The 16,315-nt window shown below is 46.8% G+C and overlaps 1 protein-coding gene across 3 annotated transcripts in view; it reads right to left on the bottom strand.

Annotated features, from left to right (window-relative positions):
* The window catches only part of SRGAP3 (SLIT-ROBO Rho GTPase activating protein 3), a 266,974-nt gene that overhangs the window by 127,968 nt on the left and 122,691 nt on the right, over positions 1 to 16,315 (bottom strand). For all 3 annotated transcript variants that reach the window (XM_007985125.3, XM_007985127.3, XM_073009901.1), the window contains exon 2: positions 12,498 to 12,690. In XM_007985125.3, the coding sequence (XP_007983316.1) occupies positions 12,498 to 12,690 (193 nt within the window). The remainder of the gene's footprint in view (positions 1 to 12,497; positions 12,691 to 16,315) is intronic.

Here is a 16,315-nt window from a genome sequence, read left to right as displayed (position 1 = left end):
GCCTGTTCACACACTATTGTGTATGAACACACAATACAATGGTATGCAAAATGAGCCACACTTCCTACTTCGTGGACCTCACAGTCTAGTGGGGGGGGGGGGTCTCAGATAACAATCAGATAATCACAAAAATCAACAGAAAATGGCAGCAGGAAGAAGGGCTCTGAAGGAGAAATGCATGGAGCCTGGAGAGTCTTTAACAGGGGCTGCCCTCCCCTGGGGAAGGCGGAGGGGAGGGAGCAGCAGGGGACCCTGGGGTCCTTCTCATTACTGAGACCTGAGCTGAGCTATTTCTCCTCCTGGATGCCCTCCCTGGCCACCCACACACCCTACGTCACCCTATGTCATTGTCATTACAGCACTCCACACCAGATGCTTGTCATGTTCTTTTCCTTCTTACTTGTGGTCTTTGTCCCCTCTCTAGCTTATGTCCGTCCTACTCATCAGTGCTTCTCTGGTGCCCAGGCCAGCCTGAGCACACAGGCACTCTCAGAAAATATTTGTTGAGTAGGTGAAAAGTGCCCCCTGAGCTCAGACTAGAAGGATGGGTAGGTTTTAACACAGCACCGTGATAAGGAAGAGCATTCCCAGAAATAAGTGTGAAGGTCTCATGGGCACGGGCATCATCTAGAACTGACAGAAGGTGAGTGTGGCCAGAGGGCAGAGAGGGACTGGATGAGGGTCAGACAAGACTGAACATGTAGCACAGCCAGGGTCCTGAACGACAAGATGTGCATACTGCTGCGTCTAGAACGACAGGGCTGTGTACTAGTTTTCTAGGTGCTGTCACACAGGACCAAACATTGAGTGGCTCAGACAACAGGTATGTGTTGTCTCACAGTCCTGGAGGCTGGAAGTCTGAGATCAAGGTGTCGGCAGGTTTGGTTCCTTGCAAGGGCTGTGAGGGAGGATTTGTCCCAGACCTCTCTCCTGGCTCCTCGTGGGTTGCTGGAGATCTTTGGTGTCCTTGGTGTAGACACAGCACCCCAATCTCTGCCTTCACCTTTCCAAGGCATTCTCCCTGTGTGTTGGTCTCTGTGCCCAAAGTTCCTTTTTTTGTAAAGATACACACCAGTCATGCTGGATTAGGGCCCTTCCCAATGACCTCATTTTTACCTGATTACCTCTATAAAGACCCTGTTTCCAAATAAGGTCACATTTTGAGGTCCTGGAGTTTAGGACGCCAGCATAGGAATTTTGAGGGGACACAATTCCACCCTGATATGGTTTGGCTGTGTCCCCACCCAAATCTCATCTTGAATTGTATTATAATCTCCATGTGTCACTGGTGGGACCAGGTGGAGATAATTGAATCATGGGGGCAGTTTCCCCCATGCTGTTCTCATGATAGTGAATGAGTTCTCACAAGATCTGATGGTTTTATAAGGGGGTTCCCTCTTCACTGGGCACTCTTTCTCTCCCCTGCTGCCCTGTGAAGAGGTGCCTTCCATCATGATTGTAAGTTTCCTGAGGCCTCCCCAGCCATGTAAAATTGTGAGTCCATTAAGTAAGCCTTTTCTTTATAAATTACTTTATAAATATTTACTTTATTATCTCCCATCCACCAGGAGTTCCCCGAGGAGTGTGAGGCTGCCACGCTGGGAGCCAGAGAGCGCAGTCCAGGGCCTGGCTCTGGCACTATTTGGCAGCCCTGAGACAGAGTCATCCTGAAGGGTACCAATTCCATCCATTGAGTCCCCTGGCCAAAGCAGGCTCTGCTTATCAGTTGGGGTGCTATCGAGTCAAGAGGCTGGGGTTCAAATGCCAATTCTGTCCCTCACCAACAAAGTGAATTTGGAAAGTTATTATAGTTAAATCTTCTCTTTCCTATCTGTGAAATGAAGTGACAACTACCTCATAGTGGTGCTTGGAGGACTAAATGGCACAACACATGCAATTCTCTTAGTGTCAAACCCTGCACATAATAGTAATTTTTATTGTCATTACCATTATTACCACTAGCACCTCACTAAGTTGTTGGGAAGATCTAAGGACTGATGTACATGGACAAACAGCCTATGATAAGTGTTCTAAAAATATTTTCCTCCTCCATTACTACTTTCTCCTTCTGCAGACTCTTATGTGAACTTCAAGGCCCAGTGAAATGTCCCTGTGACTCCCCCTCCATCCCAAGGCAGAATGATTCATAGGCTCACTGCTTCCTCTGGGATCCCATTCCTCACACTGCAGCATGAGGGTACACGTTGGTGTCTAGTGTCCAGCAGCATCTCTGAGCTCTCCTTTGACTTTCCGCATGGATTCTTGGTACCAGAGCAAAAATTTCTGCCTCACTAGGCAACGCCTGGTCAACCTCGTCTCTTTCCTTGCAAGCCCCTTTGCCTTGGTTTATCTGCCTGCAGAACGGGTACACCATGTGGCATGTGCAGCACTAGGCAGAGGAAAAGACCCTGATCCATGGCTTCCTGACTGTTTGGTGCCTGTGCTGTGCAGGTCGTTTAATCTTCTAAGCCCCACACATCCACATCACCATGAACCAAGTGCTGCACTGGATGTCTGATAGGCATCATCTCATTGCAACTTCATGGGAAATGTGGTCTGCAATGAAGGGGCTATTTTTATCTTTCTAGGTGAAGACACTGAGTTTTTGAGAAATTAAGTCATTTTCCCAGAAGGACAGGGCTAGCACAGGTAAGTGGCAGAGCTAGCATTCCAATCTGGGTTTACCTGACTCCAAAATGCAAAACCTGGTCAGTTCTTTCACCCATCAGCTGTGGGTCTGAAGTTAGGGATCACCCTGCCTTGCCTTCGGGTCCCTTGCCTATCAGTTGGGGACGACAACACCTTCCTTGACTCCTTCAACTCTCACCAGGGTTCTTGGGAGGATTTAAGCAGCTAAGGGCTGGGTAAGGAATTTGCAAAGTGTAAGGTCCTATATAATCTTCGAAGGTTATTATTATCCTATTTGCCTAAGAGAATAGCGTCAAAACTAAACCCGTACATATTACTTTTAGTGAAAATCTAATTTTTGCTAAAGTGAAATATATAAAGATATATAATTTTATATATCTATTTTTCATTTTTAGTATAAAAATTAAATGTATATAGAAATTTATATATGTAAATTCTATCTACAGATAGAAATGTATATATATATATCAAAGCATATGCATGCATAAAGAAATCACATCCTAGTTAATTCTTTGGTAGTTGCTGATCAGAGTCTCTGAGGATTCCAGGGAATTTGGTGTGGGACCTGGGAAAGAGCCAATTTGGTGTGGGACCTGGGAAAGAGCCAGATGGAAAAATTGCAAGGAGATAAAGGAGCTTCAGCCATTGCAAAATCCACTCTTCAGGCTGAGCCTCCTATCTTAAAATCCCTTCCCCTGGTTGAAAAAAAAAAAGATGATGGAGGATAAAGAAGGTAAAGATGAAAGATGCTCACTTCGCAGGAGGAACTGGAATGGAACTTAGAGTGGTTTGATGCTGGCTTCAGGATTTTTGCCATTCCTGCATACCACCACACTTAATATCTCCCTGTTGATGTCTTTTTTCTAACTTAAATTTATTTACAAAGAACTTCCCTAGTTTCAGCTTTTAAAAAAAAGGATCATTTGTTATAAATAAAAGGTAACCAAAAAAGTAAATTCAATGAAAACCAAACAGTATATTCAATCTTGAGGTCTGTTCTCTATTTGTTAAAAAGGAGATTGGGGGGCATTAATAACACACTAGTACCAAACTGAGTCTTTCTCCTCCAGGCTACCAGAAACCTTGAAAGAGAATTGAAAAGATAGTTCAATATTTATGGTTCCTGTGTTATCAAGAATCCCCTTTCATTTTGATCATCCATATTACAGAAATGATGCCCTTAAAATACCCGGCCTTTGTGTGTATACCTCTGTGCACTGGGAACTCACTACCTCCCCAGGCAGCCCTTTCACTGGTGGACGGCTGTGGCTACTGGAACGTCCTTAATGTTGAGTTGAAGTTTGCTTCTCTGAAAATGCTATCCTTGGACATCACTTCTCTCCTTCTGCAGCCACACAAAATAAGTCTATTTGTTAAATATATTTAAAGAAAGCATTTGGTAGTGTCTTGGTTAATTTGGCCATTCATTGAAAAAACTTTGATAAAGCATCAATTATATATCAGAGAGAGGGAGGCTAGAAATGGTCCCTTGCCTTCAGGCAGCTGGCAGACTGAAGTGAGAGAACCAGATATAGGAACTGGATCACTCCTTGATAATCTGATGCAAGCCCCACACAACACACATGGGAGGTGAGAGGAGCAGCTGATTGTAGACTTGGGATCAACCAACAGCAAGGGCTTCACCAAGGAGGCAAGCCCTGAGCTGGCCTCTGTGTAGGAGTTGACCAGCAGGATAATAGCAAACCCCTGATGCTCATCCAAGGAGGATGTGATCAACATGGATGGGTGATTCTCAGGAAGCTCAAAGCCAGCCCAGAAAGGTGAAGGAACAAAGTCAGCAGCTAAATGCAGTTTTGCATTTTGGAGTCAGGTAAACAAAGATTGGAATCCTAGCTCTGCCACTTACCTGTGCTAGCTATGTCCCTCTAGGCAAATTACTTAATTTCTGGAAAACTCAGCATCTTCACCTGGAAAGATAAAGATAGCCCCTTCCTCGCAGACCACATTTCCCATGAAGGTGCAATGAGATGATGCCTATCAGACATCCAGTACAGCACTTGGTCCATAGTGATGTGGATGTGTGGGGTGCTTGGAAGATTAAACGACCTGCACAGCACAGGCACCAAACAATCAGGAAAGACGGTGCTGAGAGAACAGCAGGTCTGGAAAGTATGACCCTGGAAAGCCATTACTAGCTTGATACCAGTTGCATTAATAGTAATAGCTGTGAATGGAGACACCAGCGCTACTGGAGGGCTTTCTCCATCTCCACCTCATTCTAAGCAAATATTTTAATTCTGAATCCTTTTCACATTCATATGCTCAATCTATATGCAACAAAAGTGATTCTCTGTTTAGGAATAGCCTGGAAGGCTAAGTCTAAATTACAGCATCTCTTTAGAGAAATGCTACATCTGTGAAAAAAATCCTGTGATGCTTTATCCCCACTAAGAAGTGTTTTCTTGGAAATGAAGTTAGTTGTTCACAGGAATCCTCTCTCCCAACTGCTCTGTGAAGCTGAAAGATGTTCCAAACCTCCTTTGCACAGGATATCTGCATAGAATATTATTCCCTAACTAGCCAAGTGCCACCCAGCACTTCCCAAATTCTAGCTTTTCCCAAATGTTTAAATCATATTTAAATAGAACTCCCTGCTGCTTTTTTTTCACAGCAGTTAAACTAGCAGCAACCAGCACTTAACCCTCTGCATGGAGCATTTTCATCAGGTACAGCCCCTGGAAGGTGAGGGGTATCAAAAGCTGAGAAAGCTAGAATACAAGGGGACTCTGTCATCCCAAATACAAAGCATTACTTGCATGGAGTGTCGCTACTACAGAGGGTAACCCCAGCGTTTGTCTAGAACAGAGATTTTCAAATTAGGTCTCAAGAAGTGCTAATTTGTGAAATATTGATAAATATTATGGGGAGAGACAGGTGCGGTGGGTGGTTCTGCCTATAATCGCAGTGTTTTGGGCAGCTAAGGCAAGAGGATTGCTTGAGTCCAGAAGTTTAAGTCCAGCCTGGACAACATAGCAAGACCCCTGCCTCTACAAAAAAAAATTAATTTTTTTTTTTTTCAAATTTCAGATGTGGTGGCATGCACCTGCAGTCCCAGTTACTTGGGAGGCTGAGGCAGGAGGATCACTTGAGCACACAAGTTTGAGGCTGCAGTGAGCTGTGATCACGCCACTACATTCCAGCTTGGGCGACATGGCGAGACTCTGTCTCAAAAATAAGTAAATATGTAAATAAATAAATAAATAAATAAATAAATAAATAAATAGGGGGAGGGAATTCTGTGGTCAAACAGCTTTCAGAAAGAAGTCAACAGGCTTAATTATTACAAAAGTCAGTCTTTCTTATCCTCCTTCTCTTCCTCCTCTTCCTCTCTCTCTCTTTCTCTCTCTCCCATTCAAACATCTCAAAGTATTGGTGTTTTAGAGAACATTTTCCTGGATGAAGAAAAAGTCTCATTCCCAGGAAACATCTGTGTTCATGGAGCCACCAAATTCATTTGGACAAGACCATCCACCTACCCTGAGAGGCGGGTTTGGGGACCCCATATGTGCTGCCCGCTACACCACAGTCCCACTCAGGAAGGGCTCAGTTCCAGGCCTTCAGAAGGAAAAGCCAAGCTCAGGTTAGGCCTAGCTTGGAAAGGGCAGTGGATTATGAATTTGATGCTAGTGAAGAGGAGGGAAGGCCAGCACAGCCCGAAAGTGAGTTGAAAACCATTTATTACCCAGAAAAGCATCAGACTGCCTCTTCAAAGTGAATTGCCATCAGACTCCCTGGTGGGGGAGCGGGGGGGTGAGCCTGTTAAATGCAGATTGCCAGGCCCCACCCCCAGAAGTTCTGATCCAGCAGGTCTCGGGAAAGACCCCAGTTCTTGCATTTCTAGCAGGTCTCCATGTGATGCCAAGATGCCAATGCTGCTGGTCCCATTCCCCAAACAGGGAGACCATGGCACAGTCCACACTCTCCGTTCAGCAATATAGGACCCATGCCAGGCACATGAGTGAGTGACACTTCACCCAGATGGCCTCACTGAGCTCCTAAGGCAGCCAGAAGACAAACATGCCCCCTTTCCCTGTCCTCCCTACACAAATCTAATTACCACTTGACTTTCATTCATTAGTTCATTAGTCAATGACATTCAGTAACAACCAGGTGCCAGACCTGTGAGAGGTGCTAGGGACCTCGGGTCAAGAGTCACCCTCTCTGCCATCTTGGAGCTTGCAGCTCAGTGGTTGTCCAAAGGAGGACAGACAAGTAAACAGACGATGACAATACAGGGCTGTAGCTCTTGCCTCACCCTCCTCCCCAAGTCCTTCCCATCTCAAGGCAGAAACAGGAGACATCCTTGTTTCCTCTCTTTTCCTCCATTCCTCTCTGAGAGGTTTTCTGGCATCTGTTGACTTCTATCATCTGCTCTGTTCCCACCCAGGCCATCACTGCCCCTGCCTGGAGAGCTACACCCACACGCCCATGAATGGGCTCCTCGGCTCCACCCTCCAACCCTGGTGGTCTTTTAAACATATAAATCACATCATGCAATTCCCTTCTTCCCACTCCCACACTCACCAGTTCCAGCCACTTGGCCTCTGTCCTCCTCCACTGCCCCACGCTGCTCCTTCTCATCTCTCAGGCCTCAGCTTAAACCACACTTCCTCCAGATGCCTTCCTGATCATCATCCTAGCTTGGTGTGGGCTGCCAACCCTTTGACACTCCTCTAATGAGAGGAGGGCTTTATTTCCCCTTTCCTGAAGCTGAGCTAGGGCTGAGACAGCTTTGGCAAATAGCATCTGGGTGGGGGGTGACGCTATGCCAGCTCCAGGCCTAGCGGTTAAGAGGACTGCAGCTGCCGTCCTGCTCTCTGGAAGCCCCAAGCTACTATGTCAGAAGTCTGATGCCTGGCTGAAGCAGGAGGCCCTGACACTACATGGAAAGGGAGGCAGCCCAGCAGGGCCACGCCTACTAGCCGTCCCCATGGAGGAACCAGGCATGCAAGTAAAGCTCTCTGGGACCATCCAGACCAGGTCCTCTGCTAGCTGAATATCACTGAGCCATCAATGCCACATACAACAGAAAAATCACCCAGCTGAGCCCTGTCCAAATCTTTGATCCATTAAATCACAAGGTACACTAATTTGGGGGGCATTGCAGTTATACAAGAGAGAGAACCAGAATACTCCATAGTGTATTTATTTCCATCATAGCAATCATTGGATTATAGCTGGTCTTTCTTTTAGCTGTTTTTTAATGTTTTATTCTTCATGGTAAATTTCACCACAGCAGGAACCAAGTCTATCTTGTTCACCACGGTAAACCCAGGGTGTGGCACATGGTGGGTGCTCAATAAATATTGGTGGAATAAGCAAATAAGTACATCAGAGTACGATGGGCACACAGAGGGAGGCACCAGGTGGGAATCAAGGAAGCTTTTCAGCAGAAGTGACATCTCAGTGCTGCGGGCTGATGGCACGCAGGTGCAGGGCTCAAAGGGCACAGTCATGGGATTGGGGCCTCCCCAGCCATACCAACTACCAGGCCTCCCCAAGCCGTGTTCCTGTCTCTCAGTATCTGGCAGCAGAAATAACACCTCATTTATCTTTGCGTCTTCAGCACTGAGCACAGTCCAGGAAAATATGAGGTCCTCAATGCACACATTTCAAACAAATGAAGTCCCACATGGCTTCTTGGAGAGAGAAGCCTGAGTTGGGAGTCAAGAACACTGGGTTTTCATGCTCGACAGCTCAGCGTCCTTGTTAAAATAAGCGGCTCAGCTTTTCTGTTGCTCAGTTTGCTTGACATAAAACCATTGATTCCCTCTCTACTTCCCTGGGTTGTTATCAGGTTTTTAAGAGAGCAAGGATGTCAGAGTGCTTTGAAAGAGGTTTGTTAGAATTGGAATATGTGTTGTAGAAAAGAAATATGATGATATTTTTCTCTAAATGTTAACCTGTCCCAGGGAAACCTTCAGAGCCATCATGTGGGCCTTTCTTTGGATCACGTGCCACATGGAACTCAGCCCAGGTGAATCTAGCCCTGAACACAGCACAGTGCGTGTTCCTGGGCAGCAGCACATTCTTCAACTGCCCAGGTAGGGAGGGAATGGCTGGGGCCTTAGGGAGACACGGCCCATGGAGCACAAGGAGGAGCAACAGACTCGGAGCCAAAGGACCTGAGTTCCTATCCCAGTTCTGTTCCTAATTTGCTATAAAATCTTGGGCAAATCAGTTCCATCTCTGAGGCAAATCTCTCAGCCAAAGTGGACTGGATAGACCAGACCAATCCTCTCCCTTCCTTCCTTTCTGTCTTCTTCCCACCTTCCTCCCTGCCACCCATGCACACACCCCCTAGCTCTGCCAAGCACCAGACCCACTGCAGTGGGAATAAAATGACAAGTCCTGGGCTCTGCACTCAAAGCACTGAGGGGCTACTTGGCAGGTAGACGGACATTATTAAACCAAGAATCTTTACCATGGCGAGACAAGACTTCTCGGAACAGCCCAGATGAAGGGAACAGAGAGCAGCACAGGCCCTGTGTGCTGGGCTCCAAGGAATAGGCAGCCTGAGGCCAGTCAGTGCCCTGAGGTCAAAGGTTGAGTCCAGCCTGCCCCTAGAGACTCTCCACTTCCAGAAGCGAAGATGGCTCTGCCATCACATTAGCATCGTGCAGAGGGCCCCCTCCAGCTGCACTGGCCTGGGCCGGCACCCTAATTAGACTTTCATAGTGTGTCAGGCAGCCTGCATGGCCCGGCTGCCAGCTGGGGCTCCCGTTCCGTCTGGTGGCCTCAGTTAATGAACCCATGAGGGGCTGGCCGAGCTCATTATAGGTGATACAAGGGAATAGGGTGCCCCCCCACATATCCGCAATCCCTGCCTTTCTCCTCTTCCCATGTGCACACTGAGAATGGGAAGAGAGCTGACTCCTAATCAAGGGGAAGGAGCAGACAGGAGAGACACTCCAGCCCTACCACACAGCCCTGTCTGCAGCTGGGGAAAGCCCAAGATACGGTGGCTCCAGTGGCCGTTCAGCCAGAGTTGTGGGTTTATGAGCCTGTGCCTGCTGTGCCTGTGGTTCCAGGGAGGATCCAGATGTCATGGCTACTCTCAAACTACACCTAGGCCCTTTCTTATCGCAGGCCAAGGAGGCAGAATAAGAGTTGAAGGTTCAATTCTGTCTCTTTCCAATTGTGGGTTCATAGACATGTTTGGACAAGCTGCTTTCTCAGAACTTCACCATCCTCATCTTTACGATGGGGCAGTAATACCCACCTGGCACCAAAGTAAGTGCTCAGTTCAATACATTACCTTTGTTTTATTCTTAAAAGACAAGGGAGAAATGATTCCAAAATGTGAGCAGTGGTTGTGAGCAGTGGGACTATGAATGATATTTTTCTCTTTTCTGTACTTTCTAAATTGTATACAATAAGCATTTTACCTTTGTTGTTTGAAAAAACACAAATTTTCTCCAAAAAATATATTTTAAAAAATGAGATTATGTGTATGAAAGGGTCTAGACTGTGCCTGGGTAAATGTTATTAATAGAGGCTTCCTCCTGCAGCAAAAGTTTGAATAGAAGAGATTGGGTGGCCGAGCATGATGGCTCACGCCTTTAACCCCAGCACTTTGGGAGGCCAAGGTGGGCGGATGACGAGGTCAAGAGATGGAGACCATCCTGGCTAACACGGTGACACCTTGTCTCTGCTAAAAATACAAAAAATTAGCTCGGTGTGGTGACAGGCACCTGTAGTCCCAGCTGAGGCAGAAGAATCGCTTGAACCCGGGAGGCGGAGCTCGCAGTGAGCCGAGATCATACCACTGCACTCCAGCCTGGGCGGCAGAGCGAGACTCCATCTCAAAAAAAACAAACAAAAAGAGAAGATCAGGTAGAAAAAGAAGCACGGTATTTGCAAATGTATCATACACCAATTTCTTATCCCCAAATGCCAAAAGAAGGCACATAAGTGAGTGTTCAAATACTGTGGCACGGACTCAAGGAGGTGTTTAGGGGAGTTTAAAGGAAGAGAGCTCCCTGGCCAGCGTGGAATGCAAAACATGTGGACAGGAAGGTGGACGCAACCCAAGTGTCCACCAACAGATGACTGGACAAACAAATGTGGTCTATCTGCACCATATTACTCAGCCTTAAAAAGGAAGAACATTCTGACCCATGCTACCGCAGGGATGAACCTTGAAGACATTATGCTAAGTGAAATTAGCCAGTCACAAAGAGACAAATATTGTATAATTGCACTAATATGAGATACCTACAGCAGTCGAATTCACAAAGACACAAAGTAGAATGGTGGTTGCCAGCAGCTGGAAGGCGTGGCAGGGAATGGGGAGTTACTGTTTAAAGCGGATAGAATTTCAGTAGAGGACGATGTAAAAAGCACTGGAGTTGGATGGTGGTGATGGTTGCACAACAATGTGAATGTGCTTAGTGCCACTGAACTGTTCATTTAAAAATGATGAAAATGGTAAATTTTATATTATGTGTGCTTTGTCACTATATATATATATACACACACACACATATATATACACACATACACGCACACACACATACATATATATATGAAGAGGCCAGGGGTGGTGGCTCACGTCTGTAATCCCAGCACTCTGGGAGGCTGAAGCAGGTGGATCACTTGAGGTCAGGAGTTCAAGACCAGCCTGGCCAACATGGTGAAACCCCATCTCTACTAAAAATACAAAGATTAGTTGGGCTTGGTGGTGCACGTGTAATCTCAGCTACTCAGGAGGCTGAGGCAGGAGAATCTCTTGAACCCAGGAGGTAGAGATTGCAGTGAGCTGAGATCATGCCACTGCACTCCAACCTGGGTGACAGAGTGAGACTCTGTCTCCAAAAAACAAATAAAATATATATATGTGTGTGTGTGTGTGTATATATATATGTGTGTGTATACATACACATACACACACACAGAGAAAGAGAGAGAGAGAAACAGGACAGGACCCAGGGGAAGGGGGATAAGGATCAGGTCAGGTGAGATGAAGCAAGTCGCTGATCTCCTGGTGTTGAGGGCCTCTGGCTGGAGAGATGACCCAAGGAGAAGGGAGAGTCCAGGAAGCATGGCTGAAGGAGAGACAGTGCTGGCTGGGGGGCCTGCTGAGTGGAGCCCTTCATGGTTGACACAGTCCAAGTGAGACTTGCTGCTTCCTGCCTGCCTGTATTTAATGAGCTGAAGCCAGGGAGTTCTAAGCACAGAAGGTTTTGTAGCTGGAGGATTCAGGGCCTGCCAAGTCAGTGCCCAAGCAGATGGGGCCTCCATGATCTCAGAGCTTGGGGTATGAGAAATCAGGACACATGACAGTTTGTGCATCGAAAATAAGTAAATAAGGCAGGGAAAGAGCCAGGGCACTGAGGTCCTCTAGGGCAGCAAGGAAGAGGAATGTTAGAGCATCAGTTCCATGGAGAAGAAATGCACTGTGCTAAAGAAATTCAGACGAAGGCTGGCTGACACCCAAATAAAGGACAACTGGATAGGGACAGGATGTCCTGAAGGGAGGTAGGGGTCTCATCAGGGCACAAATGGAGGCTAGCTCAGTGCCGGTGCTTGGTAGGATAATAATAACAGCAACAACAATTGATCGAGCACCTATTGTCTGTGACAAACACTCTTCTTGGGTTGCTCGTTTATTCCCTTCAGGAAACTTCTGCAGAGAAACTCTTTCTAGCTTGCCTTTACACATGAGGAAGACTGAGGCTTAGAGGTATAAGTAACCTGCAGACACAGGGCCCTGAAGGCACGCCCTCTGCCTCCAACGAGGCCAGCCTCCTTTCTGCTTTGCCACCAACTGTCCACCCACTCCAGTGCTGCCTCCCATCTCTGTGCACCCACACCCAACTTCTTACTTGAACTGGTGCTCCCGGGAGCTGCGGATTTTGGAGGAGAAGCGCTCGGCCAGCTTCTCCAGGCTGCGGGAGTACTCGAGCTCAATCTCAGCTTTCCGGCGGAAAAACTCCTGGAGGTCTTGAAGCAGCTGCAGTCGCGACTCTGATTGCTGCTCCAGACATTTGAACTGCTCCACCAGTTGCGTGCGGATCTCTGCGGGCACACAAGGGTGGGAGCATGAGACTGGTGGTGGGGACGGGGGCACTGGGGCCTGCTCTTTTGCTGGCCAGGGCCCTGCAATTCAGGCAACTCCCTCCTATCACCACCCAGAGCCTCTCTGAGCCCAGCCAGAGCCCAGACTTTGCTTGGCAGAGCATTGGCACAAAGATTCCACTCTTGCTCGTTTTTGCCATTGGTCTAACCAAATGTTTCCAAAACTTGAATCATTGCATGTCACCACCATGATTTTTGTCATATTCACATGCCCCAAGCATTCTTATTTCTTCCACATGATCTAGTAAATTGACTCAACTTTCCTACAGAGATGATCTTGTTTAAAATGCAAAGGTTTCTATCAATACAATAAATAAAACACTATAAATAAAAATAAATAAAGTGAAACACTCAGACCCCTTACAGCCTGGGACATAGGAAATAATTCAATGAAAACAAAAATATTGGCCGGGCGCGGTGGCTCAGGCCTGTAATCCCAGCACTTTGGGAGGCCGAGACGGGCGGATCACGAGGTCAGGAGATCGAGACCAGCCTGGCTAACACGGTGAAACCCCATCTCTACTAAAAAAATACAAAAAAAACCAGCCGGGCGAGGTGGCGGGCGCCTGTAGTCCCAGCTACTCGGGAGGCTGAGGCAGGAGAATGGCGTAGACCCGGGAGGCGGAGCTTGCAGTGAGCTGAGATCCGGTCACTGCACTCTAGCCTGGGCGACAGAGCGAGACTCCGTCTCAAAAAAAAAAAAAAAAAAAAAAAGAAAACAAAAATATTGTAAAATTATATCTAGAGACAATTGTTTACCAAAGGCTCTAAGCCTAAGCTGCTGGCTCTTTATCAACCAAAGGAAAATGGCAGTGTGACTTTCTCCACGTGTAGTCAAGACTAAGAGAGGGCTGAGAAGGGCATGCTCTTCCCTCTTGGGTTTCAGTGTTATTTAAGGCCATGTCTGTGTCCTGCTTTATATCACCTTGAATTCCATGTATGAACCTCTCAGATCCCACACTTCAGAAAATACTGATTGCTCAAACCAGGTCTATGCAACCAGGGCAACAATTCAAAAGCTGGAAGCTGGAGTTAAAAATCACAGCTGAATGCCAGTAACCACAGACATTTTCATCTTCAAGCCTGTGGGGTTATCACTGCCACTGCCCCCAGGCATCGATTCTTTCCAGGCCATTCCAAGGGCTGCTCAACACATCAGCCTGCAAAGCACTCTGCACATACCAGCAACCTGCTCAAAAATACCCCACGGCTCCCCTCTGCCGGAGTATTAATCCAACTCCTCAGCATGGAATTCAAGACCATCCACCACGCAGTCCCAAATTTCATTTCTCAGGACTTTACCCCAGTGGACTCTCCAAACCATTCAAGCCATTCCTTGGAATATCAGATCTCACCTGCCTAAATGTGTGCCCCATCTGAAATGGTGGCCAGCGTCATTTCAGCATCCTTCAGAGAACTGGACTCAAAACTGGGGCAGAACTACTCTGGGGTACACAAAGACACCCCACAGGGTATGAAGCTGAGGTAGAAGGGAGTCAACCTGAGATCCTCCACATCCATTCCCACACCCTGACAACGTGCCTCAGTCTAGATGCACAACCCCTCTCCTTTCCTACCTCCCCTCTTCACAATGGTCCTGTTCTCTCTTTACAGGAAAAAGAGCAACTGCTCACTCGTCCAGAATCTATGACGCAGTGTCCCAAAATGTCGAGACATCTGGATGCCAAAAGGAAAAACACACCATTTAAAATATTCACGTTGGCCAGGCGTGGTGGCTTATGCCTGTAATCCCAGCACTTTGGGAGGCTGAGGCAGGTGGATCACGAGGTCAGGAGATCGAGACCATCCTGGCTAACACAGTGAAACCCCATCTCTACTAAAAACACAAAAAATCAGCTGGGCGTGGTGGCGGGCGCCTATAGTCCAAGCTACTCTGGAGGCTGAGGCAGGAGAATCACTTGAATCCAGGAGGCGGAGGTTGCAGTGAGCCGAGACCGTGCCACTGCACTCCAGCCTGGGTGACAGAGTGAGACCTTGTCTCAAAAAGAAAGAAAGAAAGAAAGAAAGAAAGAAAGAAAGAAAGAAAGAAAGAAAGAAAGAAAGAAAGAAAGAAAGAAAGAAAGAAAGAAAGAAAGAAAGAAAGAAAGAAAGAAAGAAAGAAAGAAAGAAAGAAAGAAAGAAAGAAAGAAAGAGAGAGAGAAAGAAAGAAAAGAAAATGTTCACGTTACACATGTTCTCAGTTATAAGCGGGACCTAAATAATGTGTGCACATGGATGTACAGTGTGGAATGGTAGACAACAGAGACTCGGAAGGGTGAGGGGGTGGGAGGGAGGTGGATAATGGGAAATTACTTAATGGGTGCAACGTACATTATTTGTGTCATGGGTACCCGAAAAACCCTGGCTTCACCACCACACAATCTATGCATGTAACAAAATTACACTTGTACTCCATAAATTTATACATAAATAAATAAATGTACCAAGTTATATTCTCTTCAAATAATATAAAGTATTTTTTAAAAGTTGGTATTTGCAAATCTTCCTTTAATCAAGGGATCATAAACCCTTGCTACTCAAAGTGTGGTCCATGAGACTCACACCTGTAATCACAGCACTTTGAGAGGCTGAGGCAGTAGAATCACTTGAGGTCAGGAGCTCAAGACTAGCCTGGGCAACAGAAGGAGACCTTGTCTCTATAAAAACTTTAAAAAAAACTGTTTTAAATTAACCAGGTGTAGTGGCATGGGCTTGTGTTCCCAGCCACTCAGGAGGCTGAGGCAGAAGGATTGCCTGAGCCCAGGAGGTCCAGGCTGCAGTGCACTATGATTGTGCCACTGCACTGCAGCCTATACAACAAAGCAAGACCCCGTCTCAAAAAAATGAAAATGTGATCCATGGACCAGCAGCATCAGCATCATCAATGGGCTTGTTAGAAATACAGAAGCCTAGGCAATATAACAAGACCTCATGCCTAGTAAAATTTTTTTTGTCTGTTTTGTTTTGTGTTTTGAGATGGAGTCTCACTCTGTCGCCAGGCTGGAGTGCAGTGGCCCGATCTCCACTCACTGCAATCTCCGCCTCCTGCGTTCAAGCGATCCCCCTGCCTCAGTCTCTCGAGTAGCTGGGATGACAGGTGCACACCACCATGCCCAGCTAATTTTTTGTATTTTTAGTAGAGACGAGGTTTCACTATGTTGGCCAGGATGGTCTTGATCTCTTGACCTCGTGATCCACCCGCCTCAGCCTCAGAAAGTGCTGGGATTACAGACGTGAGCCACTGCACCCAGCCTACTAAAAATGTAAAAAAGAAATTAGCTGGGCATGGTAGCACATGCCTCTAATCACAGCTACTTGGGAGGCTAAGGTGGGAGGATTGCTTGGGCCCAGGAGTTCAAAGCTTCAGTGAGCCATGACCATACCACGATGCTTAGAGTGAACTCCTGTAAGAAGAAAAGAGAAGAAAAGAAAAGAACAGAGGAGGAGAGGGGAAGGGAAAGAAGGGGAGGGGAGGGGAGGCGAGGGGAGGGGAGGGAAGGGAAAGGAGAAGAAATACAGAATCATCCAAACTCATCAAGATGAATAAATTAAATGTGCGCATTTA

Source organism: Chlorocebus sabaeus, chromosome 22 (genome assembly GCF_047675955.1).
Source record: "Chlorocebus sabaeus isolate Y175 chromosome 22, mChlSab1.0.hap1, whole genome shotgun sequence".
NCBI classification, from domain to species: Eukaryota; Metazoa; Chordata; class Mammalia; order Primates; family Cercopithecidae; genus Chlorocebus; species Chlorocebus sabaeus.
This window is presented reverse-complemented; position numbering and strand designations above follow the sequence as displayed.